The 23990-nt window shown below is 36.0% G+C and overlaps 1 protein-coding gene across 4 annotated transcripts; it reads right to left on the minus strand.

The window, feature by feature from the left end:
- Positions 1-674: 674 nt before the first annotated feature.
- LOC108142014 (lachesin) lies at positions 675-23396 on the minus strand. Of its 4 annotated transcripts, none has more exons than XM_017265686.2 (10): positions 23347-23396; positions 17286-17936; positions 12666-12772; positions 10265-10481; positions 9214-9372; positions 9008-9136; positions 4148-4298; positions 3511-3653; positions 1698-1829; positions 675-1494 (listed from the first exon to the last, which is right to left on the minus strand). In XM_017265686.2, the coding sequence occupies exons 2-10, from the start codon at positions 17605-17607 to the stop codon at positions 1322-1324; spliced, it is 1533 nt and encodes a 510-aa protein (XP_017121175.1). In that variant the 5' UTR covers positions 17608-17936; positions 23347-23396; the 3' UTR covers positions 675-1321. The 4 variants fall into 4 exon arrangements, with proteins under 4 accessions (XP_017121175.1, XP_017121173.1, XP_017121174.1 ...); XM_017265684.2 differs by having other exon boundaries at positions 675-1554; XM_017265685.2 differs by lacking the exon at positions 23347-23396 and adding an exon at positions 23128-23227 and having other exon boundaries at positions 675-1554.
- Between the last annotated feature and the right edge of the window lie 594 nt (positions 23397-23990).

Genomic DNA, 23990 nt, shown 5'->3' on the forward strand with positions numbered 1-23990 from the left:
TTGCTGATGCATTTCTTTTTTATTTCAATTTTCTCACTTTCATCATCCCCTGAATACCATTTCAGTTGATTTTTTGTCTTTTTGGGATTTTTATTTAATTTAATGCCTCAGTTACAACTCATTTTATATGCTTAAATACATGTTACATAAGTGTAGTCCGTGTATGCGTGTGTTTCTTTGTATATACGTAGGTCTATAATTGTATATAATGTTACATATGTATATATCTTTTCAATTGTATCCATAGCTCTGCATTTAATTCAAATATATTTCTCATCATTCAACATGCTTCTCGTTTTATATTTCAATTTGTATTTAAAGCAACACAATTTTATTTTGTATTATTTTAGCTTAAATGTTTAACATTTCGTTTTATCTTACATTATTATTAATCCATTAGTTACATCGTAATTAATTTTTTGGCTTATGATGAACGATATTTATTTTATTGTTTGAACTGTGGTAGAAGCATTTAATGAACTTAATTAAACTGCTATACGATAGCTGAAATTATATAAACGAATGTTAAACAGAGCATGACCTGGTTTTTTGGCAGTTTAGTTCTCAATATTTATTGTAGGAAATATTTAATAATTAATAGGCTGCAACATAGCTATTATTATTTTCTTTTCTTTATATAAAATTATTTCATTTTTTGTTTTCAAAGCTTATATCCACTAAAAGTCGAAATAAATTAAATCGCCGCTTGTTTCCCTGAACTCAAAAAAATAATATATATATATATGTGGTTCGGTATTTTTGGATTACTTAAACAATTTCGATGATCGATATGTGTGGTGTCTTATGTTAAGTTTATTTTGCATTTCAGCTTGCAATCCTTAAGGCATATGCATAATTATATAATTAAGTGTAATCTTATATGCAAGTGTGAGTCAGCAGCGTTTAACGCACGAATATATAGATGTATATGCATATTTATATAGACCGTGGTTTGTTAAGTTGATAACTATGAAACGTTCTCAGTTGAAAGCACAGCATTGAAAGCAAAATGAAATTGCATTTACCCTTTGGTTGGTTTGTCGTACCTCCTAGACATAGATGCGAATGTGAGTGTATATAGACTCCCGTCTAAGGGTTTTGTGATTGATGGCTATACATATGCTGTCCAAGCTGTATATTCACATATACATATTTTGGAATATATATGAGGGAAGGGCGGATCGTAATTAGGGTCTGTTTCACTAGGGACTAGTCGATTACACATATATGTTTTAGTATATACTTTATTCGCTAACATGAAGCCTTACAGCTTATCCCATACTTAGGTGAAATAGGTAACTCTAAGCTAGATTCGCATTAACTAACATAGACTTACGCTAAGGCTAGAACCAACCGCAGTTTGGATTGTTAACAATAGTGTCGAGATGACGACGAACAGCCACGCAATGGCCATCGAAGATTTGTGGCCTCCGTTAGATTCCGCATCCGCCCCGTTGGCATTGCCATTGGCCAACAGCGGATTCTGCGTCTTATCTAGGAAGGATTTTTGTTCAGATAAACCGATTTCGTTCAAATTCGATTGATACCGCGTATCTGAATGGGTGGCCATGAAATGATGGGCATGAAATGAAATAGAGCACAAATAGAAGCCGAAGAAATCGTGTGAGTAGGGACAGATGAATAAGTAGGGTGCTCGGTGGAAGTAGATATTAGGAAGACATCTATTATTAACTCACTTTTATCCTGCGCATAAATGGATCGTGTGGAATCGGAGCCACCATATGCATAGTTGTTGTTGATCCCGTTCTCTCCCCAATGTGAATCGGTGGAGTATAGACCCGATGAGGCAGTAGTTTGAGGATAGGACACTGAAAAGAAGGAATCATTTTCCATATTGATTATTATAGATAATGTATGCATTTTACAAAAACCAAACAGAATTAATTCGAGCTTCAAGAATAGCTGCGTTTTTTTTTAAACATTAGTTGAAACATTGAACCAAATCAAAAGCAAATCCATACGTCAATCCATAATAAGCTTTGCCTTCTGATGTTGTCAAAATATTTACAATGGAGTCTTTAAAAAAGCACAGTTTTATTTGATTGTGGCATTGCACTGTATTGTGTTTTCATTTACTCTGCATTTATTTAAGTCCATATAAATATACGCCACAATAAATATTCTATTTGTGGGAGAATGTTCTTGTTTTCATAAAATTTACATTTTTCAATTTGGCATTTACAGCACGTTTCGATTCATTTTTTTCCGTCATTTATACTTATTTAAATTTTGATGCAGTCTCATTTTACTGATTTTTTGTGTCTCATTCTGAATAATTTTTGCACTTGTCTCTTGTTGGGTATTTCATACGCCTCAGTGGCTTTCGCAAAATGCTAATTATTTTGTATTTTCATAATAATGTGTCAATATGCATATTTATGTGCGCCGCCGGGCACCCAGAAAACTGTCATAATTAAAGCAGGGGGCCTTTTCCGTTTCCCATTTCAATTTGTTGAAATTATAATTTGGATGTTGAAATTTATGCCAGGTCAGTTTGGAAAATCAATGCTGGATATATGTAACCAAATATTTTAAAATGCAATGTGCTTTGGAATGATGCTTTTGTCCCATTCTGATGGACAAAAACCAAAAATTTTAAATTAATTAAAATGTCAACTGAAAAATGCCGTTTGATATAATTTGTAAAACCAATTTTCCCACACCAAAAATGTTAACTTCTTTTGTTCTAAACCTTTCTAAATAAATTGTAATTATTTGTGAACTGAACACTTTTGAATGCCTTATATTGTAGGTTTGCCCGTTAAAGCTTTTATATTGGTTTTGTGGACTATGTTCTCGGTGCAACTTTGAATTCACTGCCAAGAAATTGCAAAACCATTTTCACAATCGATAACTTAAAAACGTTCTCAATGGTAGCGAATCCATCACGTAATTAAACTAAATACGTGATATTAACTTGCTACCAATCTTGTGGCACATACATGCACATGCACATTAAGTTTAAAGCCAAGTTTCGCCATTGGATCACATGAGGCTGAGGGAGCCTGCAGAAGGAAAGTTCGCCGGCTAAGCCAGAGCAGCCTGGCCAAAAATTCCACACCTTGGTGAAGGGACGTGACTTGATTTTTCACTGGCTTGATTATTATGGCCGCTCAACGAGCTCGTCCTTCCCCGTTTTTTGGGGCGGCTATTCCGGTTCATTCGGGCCAAGAGAGTGAGTTCTGCCTCGTAGACAGGCAATTAAGTCAGACCACGGATGTGGCCGAGGTTCTTTCTCGCCCCTTTCACTTTGGCCTTTCATTTGGCTTTCTCCCTGGCACGGACAAACATCTAAATGGCTTAGATTTGTCAATTTGTGTTAAGGCCAATGCGGTAGTTTTTCAATGCCTCGAGTCCTTTATTAGACCCGCCGGACATGGAGAGCTTAATTAGTTGGGATTGAACTGGCGAGCGAAGAACTTAAAGAAAGCAATGGCCACCAACTTGTCTGAATTGAATTCAGTATATTTACTTTGCTTTTAAACTTACCATACAAGCGTATAATGCCGTCCGTTTCGCCTCTGGGATTTTTGGCCACACATTTGTAAATGCCATCATCTCCACTGCTCACATTTATGATGGTCAACTTCATATGGGTTTTATAAGCTGGCAATCCGATTGTAGCTTCAACTCTGCAAGTAAGGAGGTTTAAGAGGAAACACTTTTAAAAAAAGGAATTTAATTATATTTGTTTACCCTGCAGAGGGTATGAAGTGCGCAACTTAGTTAGGGATATATTCTGGACACTAAAAAGTATATGTATTCTTGACCAGCATCACCAAAAGAGTCAGTAGTGTCCGTTTCAGTTTAAGAGCTATCTGTATAAAGTTTTTCAAAAAGTCTTATAAATAAAAATATAGCTCAATCTACTTAGAGATTGTAATGGCTTACTATTCCAAAATTAGAGTTAAAATATTATTAACATTGTACAACGATATCATATAGCTAATATAGGAAACTTTGAAAAGCTCAACGGAAAATCGAAATAGTTTTATACTCATAGTAGTAGGTTTTTATAATATTTTACTCTTGTAATAGCTGCAAGGTATATCAAATTAGGGTTGCCGAAGTTTGCTTTCTATCTTCAATCACTTACTTTATAAATATATATGGTTTCGGTACTCACTTGTACTTGTGCGAATCGTGAATGATTGGTCCCTCGCCACGTGTCCAATAGTTCAGCGATGTGGGATGTGCCTCAGTGAAGCATTCGATGGTAACGTTGGAATATTCTGGAGCACCAACCAATTGATGGGGAATAAGCAGCATTGGTGGAACTGAATGTAAGACAATTCATGCAAATAAGTTTTCAAATATTTTCATACACTTATTAGTTGTTTAGCACGAAAAACCCTTCCTAAATGACTATTAAATCATTTTACATTTCAGTTGTAAAATTGCAGCTCACTCACTTCTGTAATCAAAAAAGTTCAACTCAGCAAATGCATAAACTCAACTAGGAAGCAAACTTGTGGTCAAGTTCTCTATAATTCATTTGACAACTTTGGAAGTTATTTTATCCATTTTTTATTGACAAACAACAAAGTTTCAAGAGCAAAGTGTATATGCATATATTTCATATAGATTTTTTCCTGCTGTTTTTGGGTGTATGCAAATGCGCTCTTTTAGTTTTGATTTAAGCAGGCATTTTCTCCCCAGACTGATTTTCATTTAAATTGCAAGTCAAGACGAGTCACCAGGAGAAAGTTCTTGAGCCTCGAACAGAACGAAAAAAAAAGAAACTATTTCCTTGCAACGAAATCTTATGAATAGCATTATTCGGGATTTTTTCCATCTTGAGTTGACTGCCAGCCTGCACCGCTTTCACCGCCTGCACCTTTGTAATTATGTGCGAGGACATCTATGGAAATCCAACCTTTGGCACCTCAAAAAAAAAAAAAAACAAATATAAAAAATTTCCGCACTTCAGGCGCATTTGGCGCACACTTTTTTAATTAAGATATTAAATGGGGAAATGTCGCAGAGAGCGGGACTAATGAACACTCGAGCACTACGTTTCGCCTATAGTTATTGTCAGCATCCGAGTGTCATCAGCATCTTCATCATCATTAAGGGGCACAATGGATATTCTTCGGTGCTTTTTTCCGCCTTGTCATTTGTCTGCCTGTTTTACCTTTTGTTGATTTATGTCCACCAAGAGTTGGCAATTAAGCTGAAGGCTAACAAAAAATGGCACGGAAAAGCAGTCCTGCTGATGGTCCAATTGAATTTTTAATCAGCTCGGACACAAATTAGCGCCCCGGCTTTTCCCCGCTCGGCTTTGTACGCTTATGAAAAGTATCTCGTGGCTCTTTTGTATTTTTGATGAGGTGCTCGCTCGGTGGCACCATCAGGGCTGGGTATAATCCTTTTAATCAAAACAAGCTTAAGTGTGACGAAGTAAGCGGCTTAATTAGCCTGTCAACGAGTTGGGTCAAGTGGGTTAGTTGGTACTGCTCACCAATTATACGCCCGGCTGAGGAGATACAAAAACCAATTTTCTTTCACTGCTTTCTGATTTGCCAATTTACCAATAACATTTTGATTGGCAGATTCTTTAACATAAACACGATGATTTTTCTTTGATTTTTATGGTATATAGAATATGGGGGAAATACACAGACGGCCCGAACAATTTGTTAAAACAACTGTGACAGCTTGCATATGTCCTTATGTCCTCATGTCCTTTGGCTAGGACACACATACATCTACACACACTACGTTTATTTTTGTGGCGTGCGTTGCTTAGCAAGCAGGAAGCAACAAATTCAGTTTCTGTTTCCGGCTGCGAAGAGAAGCGGTTCCTATGCCATACGTATTTCTGACTGCATACTGATTTGTTGCCTTTGTGTGCAACCGAAACCGGAGCAGAAATGGCCAAAGTTCGCCTCTTGCCGGCAAGAGGACAACATATGCTGCAAACGACCCTTAACCTGCGCCACTCCAAAGGAAAAGCGTCCAAGGCAAAAAGCAAAGGCGAAACATTTTCCTTGCTAATTTCGTATGCAGTACAGATATTCTATATTGATATAATTTCTGTTTCTGTTCATTTTTCCCCAGACAACTTTTGAGCGGAGCTCTTAAGCGAAAGTCAAGCAGAAATCACCTTGAAGTTGTCGCCGTCGTTTCCTTTATTTCCATTCATTTTAATTGCCCACACAAAAACGAGGGAGTCGAGTGAAAAGCGCAGGACTCGAGTGCCGAGACTGGACTGGACGGGGAAGGACAAACATTTGTCCGGGATAACAGCTTCCTCCACTCCTTTCACTCGGGCACTGATTTAAATTACAATTGAGTGGCGACAATATTGGCGAAAGGAAAGGCAAGTCGGGCAAGTACTGGCGCAGGGAAGTAGCGAGTCAAGCAGCTGTTAAGTGCCACAAGGACTCGCGTTGAGTCAACAATAATTTAGCACGGTGGGTGGGTTGCTTGGCCCGGACATTGAGTGACATTCTTTTCTTTCCGCCCGGCTCCATTGAAAATGGCAAGAAAAAAGGTAAGCTGACTGCTAGTGTAAACAACTTGAAAATTAGCCGTTAATGAAGCCTCGTTAAGGGGTTGCAAGATGGCCGATGGCCGACGGCCGAGAGGATTACTGTTCAAGCAGCATCATTGTTGAACAGTTGCGGACCATTGATTGCCCTGCCGGGGCAAAATGCAGGGACAATATTTGTGGAATTAGTGTGGCTCGAAATGGGAATGATGGGATCGACTTGATTGCCAGACTAAAAGTTGCGTCTGGCTGGGCAATCATCGATTGTAAGGGCTATCGGAGGATTGAAAATGGTTATGTGTGTGGATGGGAAGTGGCTGTTAATATAAAAAACCCAACTACATGCTTTAAAGCCTTTAATGGTTATTTGAGATAATACAAAATTATTGAAGTTCTTTAAAAGGAAATTTGTTCAGGAAATAAAATATTATGATCTTAATTGGATATCAATATCCCCTTATTAAGAATAAAATATTAATCAATGAATTTTTACTACACACAAATAAATAATAATTTATTTCATCGCAGTCCATTTTTTAAATAAAAAATAAATATTAACATAAGTTTACATTAATATTACCGCCAAAATAAGTTCCGCTTGAAAAATATTAAAACTATTTGTTTACATTTAATAACATAATAAATTTTTTCTCTAGTTTTATTTGTACTTTAAGCCCAACACCAATTTCACCAATGTTGTCCTTTAGATACACCAATTTTTTTTTTGTCTAGGGGATTCGCACACACACATTGAACAATAGAGTGTATTTTTTTATGGAGGACATCTGCGGCAATCAAGGTATTTTCGGCTCTTCTATTTGTAGTTTGCCAATTTTTTTGCGACCCCTTGCACAACCGTAATTTGTATTGCACTTTTTGCTGGCCAGAGGTTAGCCACTGCCGACTGTTAACGGAAACTGGAACTGGTTTCTGCCCAGTTTGGCTTACTATTGCCACGAGGGGATTGCAACCACTGTTCGACGGCGGATTGTTTGGTTAAAGCACCGAATGTCGTGTACAAAACAAAAATAGATTTATGCTTGCGGCATTTTTAAGTGACAGCAAACGAGCAAATTTCTGTGACGACCTAGACCACGACTACGACCACGCCCACTGAAAGCCGCCCACCTCCCCGGGAATGACAGGACTTGACAGCACATGTGATGTGTCTGTCGGCTGTAATAAATCTTAAAAAGTGCACAACGGCAAACGCAGTGATTTGATTCCGTCTTTTATTTTTTTGTCCAGCTACCCGCTCTACTATAAGCCACAAACTGCAGCAGCTACAAGTGTGTTGCCTGCCGATTAAAAAAAACCGTAACCATGGGCCTCTTTGTGGGGTTTTTGCGGGACTTCAGACTCAGACATGTGAGGCAGCTTTAAGGAATGAGAAAATTATGCTTTGCGACATTTTGTTAAGTATTAATATGCTTTACAAATGGTTAAGAATGAACAACATTTTAGAAATTAGACAACAATAATTTAAAAATTCTACAAAATGGATAATTTCCCTAGCTTTCTTTTATTAATATTAAATAACAGAAAGAAAATAAGTTTAAAGGCCAACAAACATTTTTGACACTGTTTTTAAAAGTTATTACAACATTAATATTGTTATTACCGTAATCAATTTCTTAAAATTTTTTTAACCCAACTGGGGCTCTTCATTAAGAACATTTGACATCAACAAAACTTGCCATTTTTAAAACTACTGGTTTAACGGTACCAAACATAAAACAAAATTTGTAATATAATTATTTTTTAAGATGACTAAAAAAAAGAATTTTTAAATACAAATTAAGAATTTACTTTTTTTAAGAATTTTCTTTCTTTTTTAAAATGTTAAATGTTTATATAAACAAAAAACCAATTTGATTTCATACACTTGCCATATAAATGGTCCAACCAAACATTTTTAGACCAAGTTTATAACATAATATATCGTATATTGTTTCAAAGAAATTATTTAACCTCAACCTGGAATTTTCTAAAGACTTTCAACGAAAAAAAAAAGGCGGTTGAATAAGGTTTGACCTTAATTAAACAGCTCCTCAGCCGTCTAAGTGAATTAAATATTTTCTTATAGCTAAACTGGACCTATGTGATCCTTATTCATTCTGCTCCATAGTAGTTTTCATCAGTCTCTGACAATTTTCCTGGATGTTCGACTTTAATCCGCTGCCGACAAATGGAAATATGAGCGGCAGCGAATCACGAAGTGTACAGGAAAAAACTCAACAATTTCAACAGCCAAACAACAATATTCCCAGTACGCACGTAACAAAAATAAATTGAAAGCCGGAACGGAAAAATAGAGACTATGAACAGAAATAACAACGTTTGTATTTAGATTTAAGTCGACTTTCGTGGACACGTTATGGAATAGCTAACCAAACTGTTAACTATATAACTATACACGTTCACAGTTTCTAGGGGTCCCTTAATCAGTGTCCTATCACCAAAACCAAAAACACTCCCATCTGGGGTACTTACAGTCCACGCTGACTTTGATGCGCTTGGAAACCGTGGGGGGGACCCCATTGGAGGCGATGCACAGATAGGCGCCCATGTCCAGCCGGGAAATGCGAGTGATCTCGAGGGTGTCGCCCTCCCATTCGTTCACTGAAAACGGGGGGAAAATGGAATGGAAAATGACAGGGGACAGTGCTAAATGATTGATGCACTGCATCCGCGCTTACCTATGTGATTCTTATTGATGGCTATGCGGGAGTTATCATCGCGTTTCCATTTAATAATGGGTCTGGGACTGCCGCTCGCCCGACACCTCAGCGAAATGTTGGCGCCCTCTCGCACAATCACATCGCTGGAGCTCAACGAGTCATCAATGTTGGGCGGAACTGCGGGGTGAAAATCAGTGAAAATCGGGGAATAACGAATAATCTGCAATATCCGCTAAACTGTTGCGCACCGGTAATCCTCTTAAATAGATGCAGTCAGCGCCCATTTAAAATTGAACTCTGCCCTCGTATTTATGCATGATAAATATTTGCGAATAAACATGACAAACTCTAGTTTAGCATCAGGAAATTGCTTTTAATATGAACCCCGCTGTCGCACAGCAATTATTTTCCCATTTCTCATTATTCGTTTAAATAGAAAAGCATTTATTGGTCATTCGCCAGAAACATGTGCTCAATTTTTGTATTCGAATGTATTCGGGTAACCTGGTTTATTCAATTTTATTGCAAATAAAAACTGTCACTTATTTTTAAGCTAACATAATTATCAGGGATTGGCTTTCCGTTTCGGAAGCTTTTAATTTTAAATTTCACTAGAAACCATTTTAATGTAACTATGTTTACGTTTTTTCCATTTTTAAAGTTGTGTCTGATATCTTTTATTGTCTGCATATAATTTCGTTTCTGTTTCTCACATTTTTTAATTAAAAGCACGCGCATTCGCTCCCTGCTCCACAAATATCGCATGCATTTTTAATAATTTGTTTGTTGTTTGCCCAGGCAGGGAAAATAATTTTGCCTGGGCAAAGGATTCACTGAACTGTGCTCCGTTCCGGGTACTGGCCTGCGTCCTCGTCCTGATTCCTGGATTCGGTTCTGGACCGGCTTTCTGTTTTGCTTTTGCTTTTGTTTTCGCCATGTTTGCACCACGCTTTAAGGCACATAAATTATTTTTTAATACGCGGCGTATTTGCACAGGATTTTTGGGAGCACCAACAAAATCCCCGAGGTACTCCGCTTTGCCGCTTTGATTAGTTTCCCCACAACTTACCCACAACGTTCAGGTAGCCAAACTGCGTTTTGGCCGTCACCGTATTGATCTGGCACATATACCGACCCCTGTCCTCCTCGTGCACGTTGTTTATATGCAAATACCACGTGCGATGCCGGTCGTGCTTGTCGTGCGTGACACTGATGCGCGGATTGCGCGTGATCACATGATTGTGAACGGTCAGGATGGCGGACTGCTCAAAGTGCATCCAGGCAACCTAAAAGATAAATCGAAAACCACATTGTGATACATTCCTTACAAACTATCGTTAAACTAAACTAACTATAAGATAAAGCAAATTAAAAAAAAAAAAAACTTAAATTAAAATTATTAAAAAAACAAAAACAGGAAGAAACCTCGGATAGTCATCGAAACATCTACATTTTTATATAATTTGAATATGTATAAAACAATAAAACCCTTGATAATTTTCAGATCAATTATTCGGTCGTTTCTAGAAAAGCTATAATATAGTTTTCCGATTTGAATAAAATTTTAAGCGTAGATCTTAATTATTAAACTATGTCCTAAGGAATTAAAAATAAATTGATAATTAGAGAAGTTACATTATTTTTTTTTAAATATTCCTATTGTTCTCATGGAAGCTAAATGATAAAGTCGGCCGGTTTTAAAAAAAAATTTTATCCGTAGTTGTAAAATAATAAACCATTACTGTATATCGAAGAACAAAACAAAAATAGTTAAAAACAACAAAGTTATAACTTTCTTCGGAGCTACGTGATATAGTAGTTCGATCCGGGAAGACAACTGAGAGACTACTTTGCGTTGCTAACTTCTGACTGAAATTATAATAGCCACTCCAAGGGTTTAAAAATGGGAAAAATAATTTGTAATCATTGCTTTGCTTAAAGTAATATTTAATTACTCAAAAGTTTTTGTGTAAAAAAAAGAAAAAAATGTAATTTAATTAAAACCCGAACCAAGTATAGAATACTAAAAATAAAAGCTTAACTCTTAGTCTAATTTTCGGTTGAACCCTTTAACCACTACCACTACTGGTGCTTAAAAAAGCGAGAACTTTTTAATAACATCCTAACGTCTCTTTTTTTTGCGTTCTGTCACTACACACACGTAGTATATGGAACATCCAGCAATTTCACAGCTCAGCATCGGCAGTCGAAATGGGGGAGAAAAAGGGAAAAGAACGGGCGGGAAATGGAAATGGCAGGGGGCGGAAGCGAGAAAATTGCATCATAGTGTCGCATATAAAAATAAACGCAACCGGTTACAAGTTCCTGCATGTTCTGAAAGGGAAAAGCAGAGAGTCCTGTGTGTGTGGTGATAGCTATGAATTACATGCAGCCAATATATGTAAGGCGAAGCCTTACTCACAGACGCCCAGTTACTTAAACATGCCATTCGACTAAAGCCAAGTCGGGTCTCTCGTTTCTCTGGCAGGAGTTTGCCAAGGGCTTTTCCATTTACTTGCATGCACTGCACGTTCTTCTTTTTGCTGCACACATTTTTTTGTTGCTCTCATTTACACCTCAATTTGATTCTATTTCCTGCGTTCCGACATACCGTTGGATGGGTTTTCGGAGCCAGCACGCTAACAAGGCCGGCGATGGTGATGGTGATGGCTACTTGAGCTGGGAATCCAGCACTTTGAGTGTCCCCTAATGATGGCCAAAGTCAGTGCAAGTAAACCGCTTCCGCCATTCATGGTAATGATCTGTTTAAGACCCGTCAAAAGCATTCGGATAGCCTCAATAGCGAATGGCCGAGTTGGTGATGTTGGGGATGTGGAGATTGCAGTCTGCATTCAATGAAAATTAATTAGCGGGCTCATCCCACCTCATTTGCTATGCACTCCCAGTCTAATCTTTTAAGACATGGTTTTTATGCTAAGTAATCAAATCATTAGCACTCATTACAAGCTGCTTAATTAATAAATCATTTCACGTCCCTTGTACAACCCCATTTATCGTGGCCCCGTCGCTTTTCTTGCTCTGTTTGGACTTCTTTTCACCGCCAAAAGGGAACGGCTAATGATGCATAAAAACTAAGCGAAACGATGTCAGCACTTTTCAGGAAAGTCTCACTCCGGTTTTAAATGGATTTAGCCAATTGTAAAAATTATATTTGTAGTGATTTAAGTGCGGGATTTTACGTATTTAATCGTAAATGCTAAGTGGTAAAGGTTTGTTGAATTTGTTGCAACAGACAAATGAAGACAATGATAAATAAATGAGATTTATAAATTTATATTAATTTCTACTAAAAATACATTTATATTTTTGATTAAATTACGTACCATAGTTCTTACATTATCGTTATAACTAAAGCGAATTTTTATGCATTATATTTAAACCAAGTTTCGTTTAGAAACTTATGCCACCACTTATAAAATAAGAAACCGGAAAAGAAAACTTCTTCTCACCTTATATGAGCCCAGATTTTTAACGGAGCAACCAAGTTTAACATTACGTCCAGCAGGTACAGTTACATTTTCGATGTATTCAGTAAATTCGGGTTCTTCGACGACAACTGCAAAACACATAATGTATTAAAAAAGATAGTTAAAAATGAATTTATTTTCATTAAGTGCATAAAATATTTATTCAATTTTATTTCTATTTGTCTTAGTTCTATGTCAATATGCCGCTCATGAATTTGCATAATCAAATAAACCATAAAAATCAATTATGCGCGGAAAATTAATTGTAAAAATGTTTTCGGATTTGGCTGCGGGCGAAAAGGCGTCGGCGGCGGCGGCAGTGGTTCGAAATATGGATTTCGGGGATGCAAAATAATTATATCATTGATTTTTGCGTTGACTCATTATTCCGACTGCTGTACGGGTATTTTCCGGGAATGCACAATTATAATTAAACACATGTTCGAACGCACATATTTGCTTCAAACATCAACAAGTTAAACTCTTTTTTGCAACACTCGATGCGGAAATTTTCATTCGCGGCTGCAGCCAGCTGCAATCATTAAACTTTTAATGACCGTGCAACAAATTTGCCGAAATGCATTTAATTGTGCTACGAAAGCAACTGGGAATGTTCCTAGCAGCATTTCCTTTATTATTCAGACAAATATTGAAACTCCACAGGCGACAAGACCACAAAAGAGGAGGAGACTTAGCTTCATTCATTTAGCTGCTAATTTAGTTGAGCTAAGCAAATATTTAACATAGAAATTCAATTTTTGTTTGCTTTGAGCATGATAGCCTAACGAAATAGCTTTGGCAATTCAATTAAACTGTTTGAGTTGCAATTATTTAATCGCATTCCTGAAAAGGCAACAATTATGCATAACAAATCACACAATTTTAATGAAGTGTGCGGCTTAGAAGGACTCTAAAAGTCTTTCGAATGTGTTTCGATTTAAAGTGATTTCAGCTGATTTTTTGAATTCATTTATTGAAATAATTTTCTATTTAAAATAAGTCCTTTTTAATAACATTAAACCGTGTTAAAAAGGTTTATATTAGCGCATTTAATGAAGGTATTCAAATTGAAATACTTATTGTGACTTTTTGCTGATTTATAAATTGACAAAAGTTCGGATTATAATTAAAATGTATATTTGCGCAAATTTCATTTGGGAACCTAATTTCACGGCCCAGAAATGATATCGAACTATTGCTTTAGCTTAATTAGCTATTTATGATGGCCGTTGTGCCTGCCAGTCAAATGTACATATGCACAATATAAACTCAAACACAAACAGCAGCCCATATAGAGTTACACATTTGCCGAATCGAAATGTGCACAAGTCAATTGAATTTGGTTGACTTCGCGAGGCCATGGCGATATAAACAATATGCCCACCTCTCCGCCATTTTGGCCGCACCCTTAAAGCCCAACTAATTATGAATCAATAACACAAGAGTTGCATAAATTAGTGAAAAGTTTCTTGCACAAAAAAAATTATTGACAGATTTCGATAATGACATTAAAATACGGTTGTTTAAAGTTATATATTTTATTGTTTTTATCGGACAAAAAATAAATCCAGCTCACTTAAAAAAATGTATACCCAGTTTTATATTGAATAATGTAAAGATATATAATCAAGGAAAGTTGTTTAAAGGTCAGGCCTCGTATAAAACAGTATGTAACTTCAACTGTCAGTACCATGATAAACAAAATATAGTTTTCTTTTTCTGAGTGACTATCTCTTGAAGAGACAAAAAATAGATGCAAAGGGCAGCACTGTGAGCCCCTTGTTGCAAGTCTAGCGTGCAACGTTTACGCAATGGCACCAACGGCGGGGAAAATAGTCTGCATAATCATGGGATTTCATCCAGCTGCAATTTTCGCGCCAGAGCGCGTGTCTGCATATAAATTTTGTTGGGGTCTCAGCCGTCCGCCCACGCCCACACGACCACGCCCTAAAACAGTGACAACAAACAATCAAATGAGAAGTCTGATAGAGATGCCAGTTTTCAAGGAATGGGATATAATTAAATCCCTTACTATATGATAAAAAAAAATACTTTCTGTTGCTAACTTTTACTTAAGGCATTGCATTTTCAGGAAAAGTAATTCAATCAATTTTTAAGACTACATTGATATTAAGGCCTTTAATTTTTATTAAATTTATTTTAGCAAATAACTAGACAATATTAAAATGAGGACCAGCTATATGCAGCCATTGGTTTTTGACTTGCCAATTAACTTAATTTTTGTAGCGATCAGCTAACGAATTCTTTATGCAATTTATAAGCTAGAGTATAATTTTGTTGCTAATATTTGGTTTTTTCTTTATGCTTAAGTCAGTAGGCCGCTTAATGCTTGCCATTTCAAATCATGCAATTTCATTTTGTGAAGAAAGATTTAATATATGTCAGTGTTTTACTACAATTTAAAGTAAAATGTTTAAGAAATTGAAAATTTCTCCGTATAGAAGCAACAAATATATTCATAAATTACTATTCATTTTATTTCTGCAACCAAGCATCTTAATATTACCATGAATGTCTTCAACTAAATATTCAACACTTAATTGAAGTTGATATTGCATTTTTGCCTGCATAGTCAAGGTGCTCGACTCATGAATAAATTCGCAGCAATGCAAAAACACGTTGGTTATGATATTGGCCATCGGCAGTTGAGACGACGAAGTGAGAGGATGTCGATGTCAATGGCGATGACGACGAGGATGATGATGCGGTGAATGTCGCCTGTTGCGACATAAATTGCGCTGCCTGAATGAATTTTGTGCACAGTTAAACTGCATTATTGCTGTTGCTGGTCCTGTTTCCCCCTGCTTTTGTTGCCACTGCACCTGAGAACAATGACAGCCGGCATTCGCAGGAGTTGTGTGACGGATCGGAGTTGGAGGCGTGTTAGCCCCGCGGCTATGTCACCATTCTGGATTTATTCTTCCCCTTCACACATTTCACATGTGCACACTCAGAACTTTTTTTCTTCGGATCGAAATCTCGTCTGTTATTGTAACATTTAAATTTCTCTTATGAAACAATCTATGCTTTTGGCATTTTTTGAACTTGGGAAAATACTTTTAAAGTACTTTTTTTATCTATTTAATTTGGGACAGAAATTTCGGAAATATACGTATATACATATACATATTTCCTTACAACTACATTTTAGAACTACATTTTAAAAAGATTTATAAAATTTAGAAGTTACATGTTTTTATTTATTTATTTTTACAATTGGGTTTTTTCCATGGGAGCTAAACACTGCGTTGCAAACTTCTGATTGAAATTATAATAAATCATAAACACCAATATTCAAAAGCTATTTTATAGTTTTCAAATTAGGGGTTGTGGTAAGCACTCTGCTATGTAATGCATAGTTCTGAAATTTTTTTTTAAATTGATTTATACATTTGATCAAACTATTTCTTGAATCTTAAAAATATAAAAGATGTTTTTTTTCCAAATTAAGTTTATCCTAACCTTATATTAGTGATAAATTTGTTTGCATGTGCATGATAAGGGGATATCTGCGAAATTGCCACCTAAGCCATGATGGCTTTCAATTTTTGCCGTAAAGCCTTGTATCACCTTTTGCCCTGGGGCTCCCTATTGCCAGTATCACTGGCTCTTCAATCTGTGGGTGTATTGGAGACCCTTTCCCCCGCTTGTCTGTGCAAATATGATTCGCTGCGGGGGCGTTGGTCGCCCACGTGGCATCAGAGTGTTATTGATGGCATCAGGCAGCGGGAGTCGGAAAGCAGCCAAAAGGCAATCGCGGATAAAGATAAAGTGCGATTGCAGTATTTACACTGCACTACAAAATTGCCAGTCAAGGGACAAGTTACATGGTGAAAATATTAGTAAACATTAAAAATTTCTCAGACGTTGGACAAAAAATGAATACAAGTTACAAACAAATTCAATTTGTTTAAGCAAAGAAAAACCTTTAAAAAATCATCGAAAATATACCATTTTTTAAAATAGAAAATCATTTTTTTATTTGCATGAATGCTGCTATGCTAATGCACAATTTTTAGCCCACCATTTTTGTTTGACTAATTGCCAAAATCTATTTATTTTAATTGCAATTTAAGTATAAATATATAAATTGGAAAATGTTTTATAGCAGCCGTATAAATCTAGTTACAGAATAAATGTTTTTAATTTTTTAACAAATACAACTCTTTAAGCGTTACCTAATAAGGTGAGGGATTAAAAATGTAACAATAAAGGGCCAGCAATGAACTAAATAATCAGAAAATAGTGGATAATGGAAAACAAAACCTATTTAGAAGGGTAAATATTTAGAATAAGAACTTATTGAATTTCCTGCGTATCACGGTATAACTAAATATACTAAGTACGAATTTTGATTTATGTAACTAATGAAATTAAATAAAAATAAAGAGCTAGCAAGATGATTTTCCTGATGACCAGATTAAGTTTGACCTTTATCGGCAATGCATTTTATAGGCAGGAAAATAAAAAAGGGGGAAAACTCAATTGTGTAGTAAACAGATTGATTACAAAAGCTCTGTACCACAGTGTAAAATGACTTGAGTTTAATATTCATTTAGATATGTCATGCCAGATACTCACTGTTTAAATTCGAGGTCGGCACATTGGCCCCGCCTCCGGCCACAATCACGCCATTGCTCCCGACCACCGTGCTGCCGGTTCCGCCGCTGCCAGCCACAGCTCCTCCTCCGCCTCCGGCTCCTCCTGCTCCAGCGACGAGACTTGGAACCGCTCCAACTGCCACTGTCTTGGAGCCGGACGGATGTTTGCCCGAGGCGATTCCGATGCCCCCGACGCCGCCGCCGTTGAGAATCTGCGGCAAGATGATCTTGTTGGTGGAGTCCCCCGCTGTTGCCGCGAGCACGAGGAGGGCCCCAATTAGATGCCAGGACGGGGGCAACATCAACTTGCCGTTGCGGTCGACTCAGCCACAGCCAGGAGCCCCAATGATGGCCTCGCCTCCTGGCCAAAGTGCATCCTCTCGGATCTACTGGCTCAGTTTTTACCACCGCTCCGCCACTCTAGTTTTTTGCACGCCGCGGGGTTTGTTTGTGTTTTTACTTTTGTTCGGGAGTCTTTCACACGGTTTTGCTATCGCAGTTTTTGGCTCGTGGCAATTATCAGATTTTAGACTTTGTTTACTTTATACATTTCCTTGGGCACTCACTTAATATGTATTGTGGTTTAAGCAAAGCCAATCTGGTGAAACCATTTTATAAGGATCTGGTGAAACTGGAGTGCAGAATTTTTAAAATGAATTCTAAATGGTATTTAGCCTGAATATAGCATATTTTTAAACTCGATATTAAATATAAATTTATTCTTGTAAGTTGCAAGCTTTAAATTATCTAATCAAGGCTTATAAAATCTATTTAATTAGACTGTATTCTCATTACTTTTTTAATTGAATCAACTTATCGTATAAGTTATAACTGAATTTTTATAAATTATTTTAATTGCAAAGAACTTTTACCTGATAAGAAGAATCGTTAAGTCCTTTTAACATTTTTTTGAAATGACTTAAAGAATATGATTTTAAAATTAAGGAACAAGTTTCAATTTCGCAATAAGAAAAACGAGAAATATATCTACTACTATTTGTTTCTTAAAGACTTTGTCTAGTTATTTCAAACTCTCCCGTTTTTCAATTTGGACTCTTTTCTAGTGATACATATTCCATTTGCCATGAGCAAAAGGAATGGGAAAAACTGCCTTAATTCTGGATTTTTCCATTTGACTTTAGAACCCATAAATTTGCCTTCAATGCACTGGATTCCCACTTTCCTGTTCCCTGCCCAATTGTTTGCTGTCTAGTAACTTTCAACGCATGCACACAGATGGCATGCAGATTTTCTGGGGAATTCAATAAAGTTTGGCAAAATATTATGCCATAGACCCGCATGTTAGCTGCCTGCCACGCCCCCTTTGCGTAGGCGGTTCGCACGTGTTGCAGCAAAGTTTAAGCCACCAAAAAGGAAAGAAAACCAACGGAATTTTCCAAAAGTCATAAAGATTTGCCTCAGAACAAGGAATTCGAACAGCCCCTGGCGGGTAGTTGATAAAATTAAAACTCGGGAAAGGCCTAACCGGAACTCATAGAAAAATGCATTCGTTATCTTTGAAAGTAAAGGTACTAGAGACTGCGAACTTTATGAAAAGTTGGCAAAATAAAAGTTTCTATTCCACATGTGCAGACAGCCAAGTTTATGCCAATTAATTTAAATGCTCTTTTCATTTGTTGTTTATCTTAAGTTTTGGTTTTTTGGCTTGCTTCTTACTTCTTTGACTTCATTTTATACTTTTACAACTTTATTTCTGTCAATGTTGTAATATCTTAAGTTTCTCTAACAAGAAAGTACGTCCTATGATTGGCTTACAGTGCGTTTCGCCCATAAATTTACTTCAGATTGTGCTCGTTTAAAATATGCTCATAGAAAACACGGTCTATTATTTTATATAAAGCTTACAAACTTAAAATTATTATCTTTAACTTAGCATAATGATATATAACGCAAAAATACAATTTATTTTATTAGTCTGTTTCCAGCTGCCTTGTGCGTTATAGTTGTGTCACGCACTGCCCTTACTCTGTTTCGTTGCTGTTTCTTGGCCATCTGATCCAAAACTTTCTCTTCAAAAATGTTATATTTTTTATGGCTTTTAAGCGTGTCGCCTTCAGCTTTTTGTGGGGTCCACACGCAGCTTGGCAAACACTTACTCAGACAGAGCTCCCCACAAAAACCCACTCGTAGTCACAGAGACAAAACTTTTTCCCTTATGACTCGCTTATGAAATTAAGCAATTTTTGCCGACGCCCCAGCCGCCCAAAATCCTCCACACCACTCACACATGATGAAGCTTTTTTGGTATGGACCAAAACAGATTTACCATCAGAAACAAGAACAAGAAGTCCAACAAATTTTATGCACTTTTTTATGAGTTTGGCAAAGTGTTTGTAATTAAATTAATAAATTGTTGGGGGAGGAACTTGTTCCGAATGTGTTTGTGTTTTTCCTTTATTTTTATGCTAGGAAATTAAATTTTAATGAGGCCACTTAGTGTGTGTTTGGCTTTGGCTTGTTCTGTTTTTGAATGATAACTTTTGGCTTATAATTGTTGTGGGTTTTTGAAAGATTAACTAAATGAAAGTTATGCAGTGTTTAGGGGAAAGCTAATGAATTAAATATGTAATATTTGTAACGGCAGTAAAGATCATACCATGTATAAGGGTTTCGGAATGTGGTTGTCCAATTTACTTAAAATTATGTAAAAGGAATTCTGTAAACAATAATAAGCCTTGACAGCCATGCCCTGTCCCCTAAGTAAATCATCAGGCCATGCAAAATGGTCCCTGTCCTCAGGCGATTTCTCTTAAGCTTCGCTTAATACTTGACAGCTTTTAACTTCCATATTGCCATGGTAATTGAGGGGAGGACACTGAGTAGGCAAAAAGGTTGCCGGGATGGAAAGCTAAGTAGACCTGTGGCCTTGTTTATTTATATTTAAAAGTCCTGTAGGAAGAACTCAATTTAAAGGTAACTATTGAAATAATTCAAATGTAAAGAAACAGATATAAATAAAATAACTAAAAATTAAAAGGTCCCTCCTTTTATTAGGCGCCTACCCACTGCGATCAACTTTATCAATACCTTTATCTTGATTAAGTTCTTCTTAATTTTTGTATCCACAATTTATTTACAAGAAAGGAAGCAAACTTCATCAAGCCAAAGTTTATGTATCCTAGCAGCTATTGCAAAAATTAAAAATTAAAAAAAAAAAAAAAAAATTTACGTAAATATTACTTTTAAGAAAACTTTTATCTTCTGTAAAATTAAAAAACTATTTTAGTGTACGCAATAGGAATTAGATTGGGCTCCTTTGCAAGCGAATTCCTATTCGCCTTAATTGCCCTATTAAATTCACACAAATGTGAAATTGGCAAGAGTTTTTCAATATGCGCATCAAAAAATGTCCACTTTTGATCAAAATTCCTATCACACATATAATTTCCATATTTCCATATCATCATCATTATCATCATATTTTTGCAATTTTGTTTGCACAATTTGTAAAGTTGCAACAGCAAACGACAAACCAAATTCCAGCAAACAAAACGAAACAGAGCTGAACAGAAAATAATATTTCGAAAAAAAATGGAAATAAATAAAGAGGCAATAAGCCTTGCCCTGGCTGACGACAAAAAGTTCAGAAACAGCTGACATCCTGGAGTTTACTATCCTTCTCCGGCCCTGTATCTTGCCATTGATCTGCATTGAATGCAACACAACCAAACTTTACAGTGAAAACTAAATGTATAATGCTGCTTTAGATTTACTCATTGTTAAAATTAAATTCATTCTAAAAGCAAAAATAATGTATTATTATATAGATTTCTAATTTTACTTATTTTTATTTTATTGGTTAAACTATGGGACCTCTATTCTCGGTTAAAACAAATCGATTTAGTTATTGCAAGAATATTTCCTACAATATAGATATATCTTATGTTCGGAGTTATATGGCATAAAAATTCTACAAAATCATATATGTATATATTATATTAAATACCACTTTTTGATTAAATATTGAATGAACAGTCTCAAACTTAATCTTATGAAAGGAAACTTTAAGAAAACTTTTATAAGGATTGACTTATTTTGAAAAGCACAATGCTTATATTATCGAACCTATTCCGACCGAAACCTATCTATAGGATTATTTAGATGATTGTGAATTAATTAAACTATTATTGTTAATATCAGTTTAAGTTATAAGGCTCAATTTAAAGAAAAGACAATTGTTTTATAATATAATTGGTGTTAAACAAAATTCTTACTATATACTATTAACATACAATTTGTTTGTAATTTCTCTTTCTATGTCTAATTTGTTGTCTATTTAATAAACATAACATAATTTATAAGAACAGAAAATATATATATCCTGCAGTTTCCAGCTCAAGCCAAGCTTCACTGTAGTTGCACGCGTTGACTCTCTATATACTGCCCCATTACGTATGCAAGTTTTCAGCAGTTGGCAGTCCTGGCCCTGGCCCTTCTCTCCGCAGCTCCCTACTCTCCGTGGATGTAGTGGGTTAATGTATTTTTAAGCTAAATTCTTTGTTTATATTTGCCTTGCTGTTTTCGGTTGTGTTTGTCTGTTGTGCGTTGCGTTGCAGTGGCAACAACTGCAGTCCTTTATCAATCGCACCAAAGTTCCCCCTCAACATCTTTTTGCGAGTTGTCCCAAAGTGAACTCTGGTGGATTCATTTATTCGCTTATAAGTTTGTTAGGGATTTTTTCAGAGATTCAGAGAGTGTCTCTGTGTGCGGTACTTCGGGACTTTGAGGGTCCTGGAGTTAGTCTCGATGTTTGTTTACTTTTTGTTGGCATGAAATGTGCATTAGCAGAGTTAACTGTTAATTGTTTACCCATTTGGAGTGCCTGACAAGTGACATTTGAGTGTGTGGTATGGATTGAAGTTGTGGTTAACGTTAAATAGGTACTCAGTTATTTGAGAGTATTTTTGAATTACTTTCACTTAGATAAATCATAGAACTCAATTGAATTTTATGACTATACGGTCATGAAATTGTTTTATCGTTTTCATTTCTCATTTCATTTCTACATTTTCTAATAGGCTTAGATATAGAAATATAAAACACACCGATAACATTATATTTGAAATACATAAACATATATTTTATAACTTTAAATAGATGGCTAGCTCAAACATGGTTTTTTTTATTAGGATATGATCGGTAAGTTGTTTTTCAAATACATTTTTAAATATCATAATTTCTTAAAATATCTTTGAAATTAAAAATGTATTTTCATTAACATGTTTTAGACTGACATTCATGTAGGATTGTTATTACCAACATAAAACGACATTTTTTGGCCTTGAGAAATTTTAATAGGTTTTAATATAATAAGCAAATACAATTTGAAAGATAATATGGAAATTATTGTTGGTTTTAAATTTATATATTTCTTACTTATTTAAAAGCCACCCCTAATTAAACGATATAAAATCGCCTTTATTTGAAAATCCAAAATTTACTTAATCTGTTGCATTACAAATGAAAATAATTCACTTTCAAATGAGTTAAATTAAAAATGGTTTTTATTAAAGGTACAGGATATAAAAAACCTCTTGTTTGAAACTTTTCTTTTTGCGCTTGACTTTCCTCAACCTGTGGGAATCTGTTTCCTAGTTTATTGTGTTTAAAAATCTTGTGAAATAAAATATGTTATTTTTTTTCATTGTTGTGGATTTAGTTGTTGTTCTCCAAATTTATTTCAAAATCCTGTTATACAAATATTTAATCTTGATCCTCAAAAATCGTCTTCTAGTTTCAACCTAGCAAATATTCAGTATGTAAAACTTTTTGATATACATTTAATGGTTCTTAAAACATACACCATACAAACTTTGCAACTACTTTATTTATGTGCATGGTATCAACAAAAAAATGCCGTTACTAAATTATCAGTAAAGAGTTTGAATAATCTTTCACCACAGTCAAGTAATAAACACACTATCACATAAAGTTATGTGCTATTTCTTTACAATCGATCACATGGCGAAGAGCGCGCTTCACTTAAGTACGACTTTCAGTCAGCCGGGATCTTCACTCACGATTTCTTTTGAGTAACTGTGACAAAACGCGTCCGCTTCGTGCAGAACCCGTAGCGAAACTGATTTGCCGAGGACACTTAATGCTCGCACAGAGCCCGGCTCTGGATTTCCACCAACAACAAGAAAAGAAAATCCAACGAATGAAAATTGCTGTTACGTATACGCCGCGTTAGACGAGTGATAACAGGCCGGGACGAGCCGACGTCCGACAGAACGAAGCCGAAGTGGAGGTTCGGTGTAAGCCAACCAAAGGCCGCAGGATGCTGTCCATTGGTAGTTGTTGCTGCCTTTGCCCCGGTATCCTTGTTGTGTTCGGCGGCTTGTAGTTTGCGTGCAACTGCAACCACAACAACAGACCGCAAAACACGCGACAAAAATGTTAACAGAATCCACCCTAACTCCCAACTCATACCCCCGAAAACCGCCCCATGATGTTCGAGTTGCAAGCCAATTTCGCTGTCGAACATTTTGGGCCTGATGGGCGAACCGACCGTTGGGTTGCTTTTTAATAATAATCGAATCAAGCCAAATTAAAAGCAAATTCAAATCCCATATTTGTTTCTCGCAGCACATGAAGTTGTTTGTTTTGGGGCATATTGCATTTCGGAGGCAAGCTTTTAATTAGAAGAGTTAATTAAATTTAT

This window comes from Drosophila elegans, unplaced genomic scaffold (assembly GCF_018152505.1).
Source record: "Drosophila elegans isolate 14027-0461.03 unplaced genomic scaffold, ASM1815250v1 contig_814, whole genome shotgun sequence".
Taxonomy (NCBI): Eukaryota; Metazoa; Arthropoda; class Insecta; order Diptera; family Drosophilidae; genus Drosophila; species Drosophila elegans.

What these genes read in the sequence shown, in the direction of transcription:
- LOC108142014 (XM_017265684.2), bottom strand. Translation starts at nt 17,607, where the DNA reads ATGTTGCCCCCGTCCTGGCATCTAATTGGGGCCCTCCTCGTGCTCGCG. An exon ending in CACGATTCGCACAAGTACAA is followed by an intron (nt 3,654 to 4,147) that starts GTGAGTACCGAA and finishes CCTTACTTGCAG; the next exon opens with AGTTGAAGCTACAATCGGAT. An exon ending in CGGCATTATACGCTTGTATG is followed by an intron (nt 1,830 to 3,510) that starts GTAAGTTTAAAA and finishes CCTTCTTTTCAG; the next exon opens with TGTCCTATCCTCAAACTACT.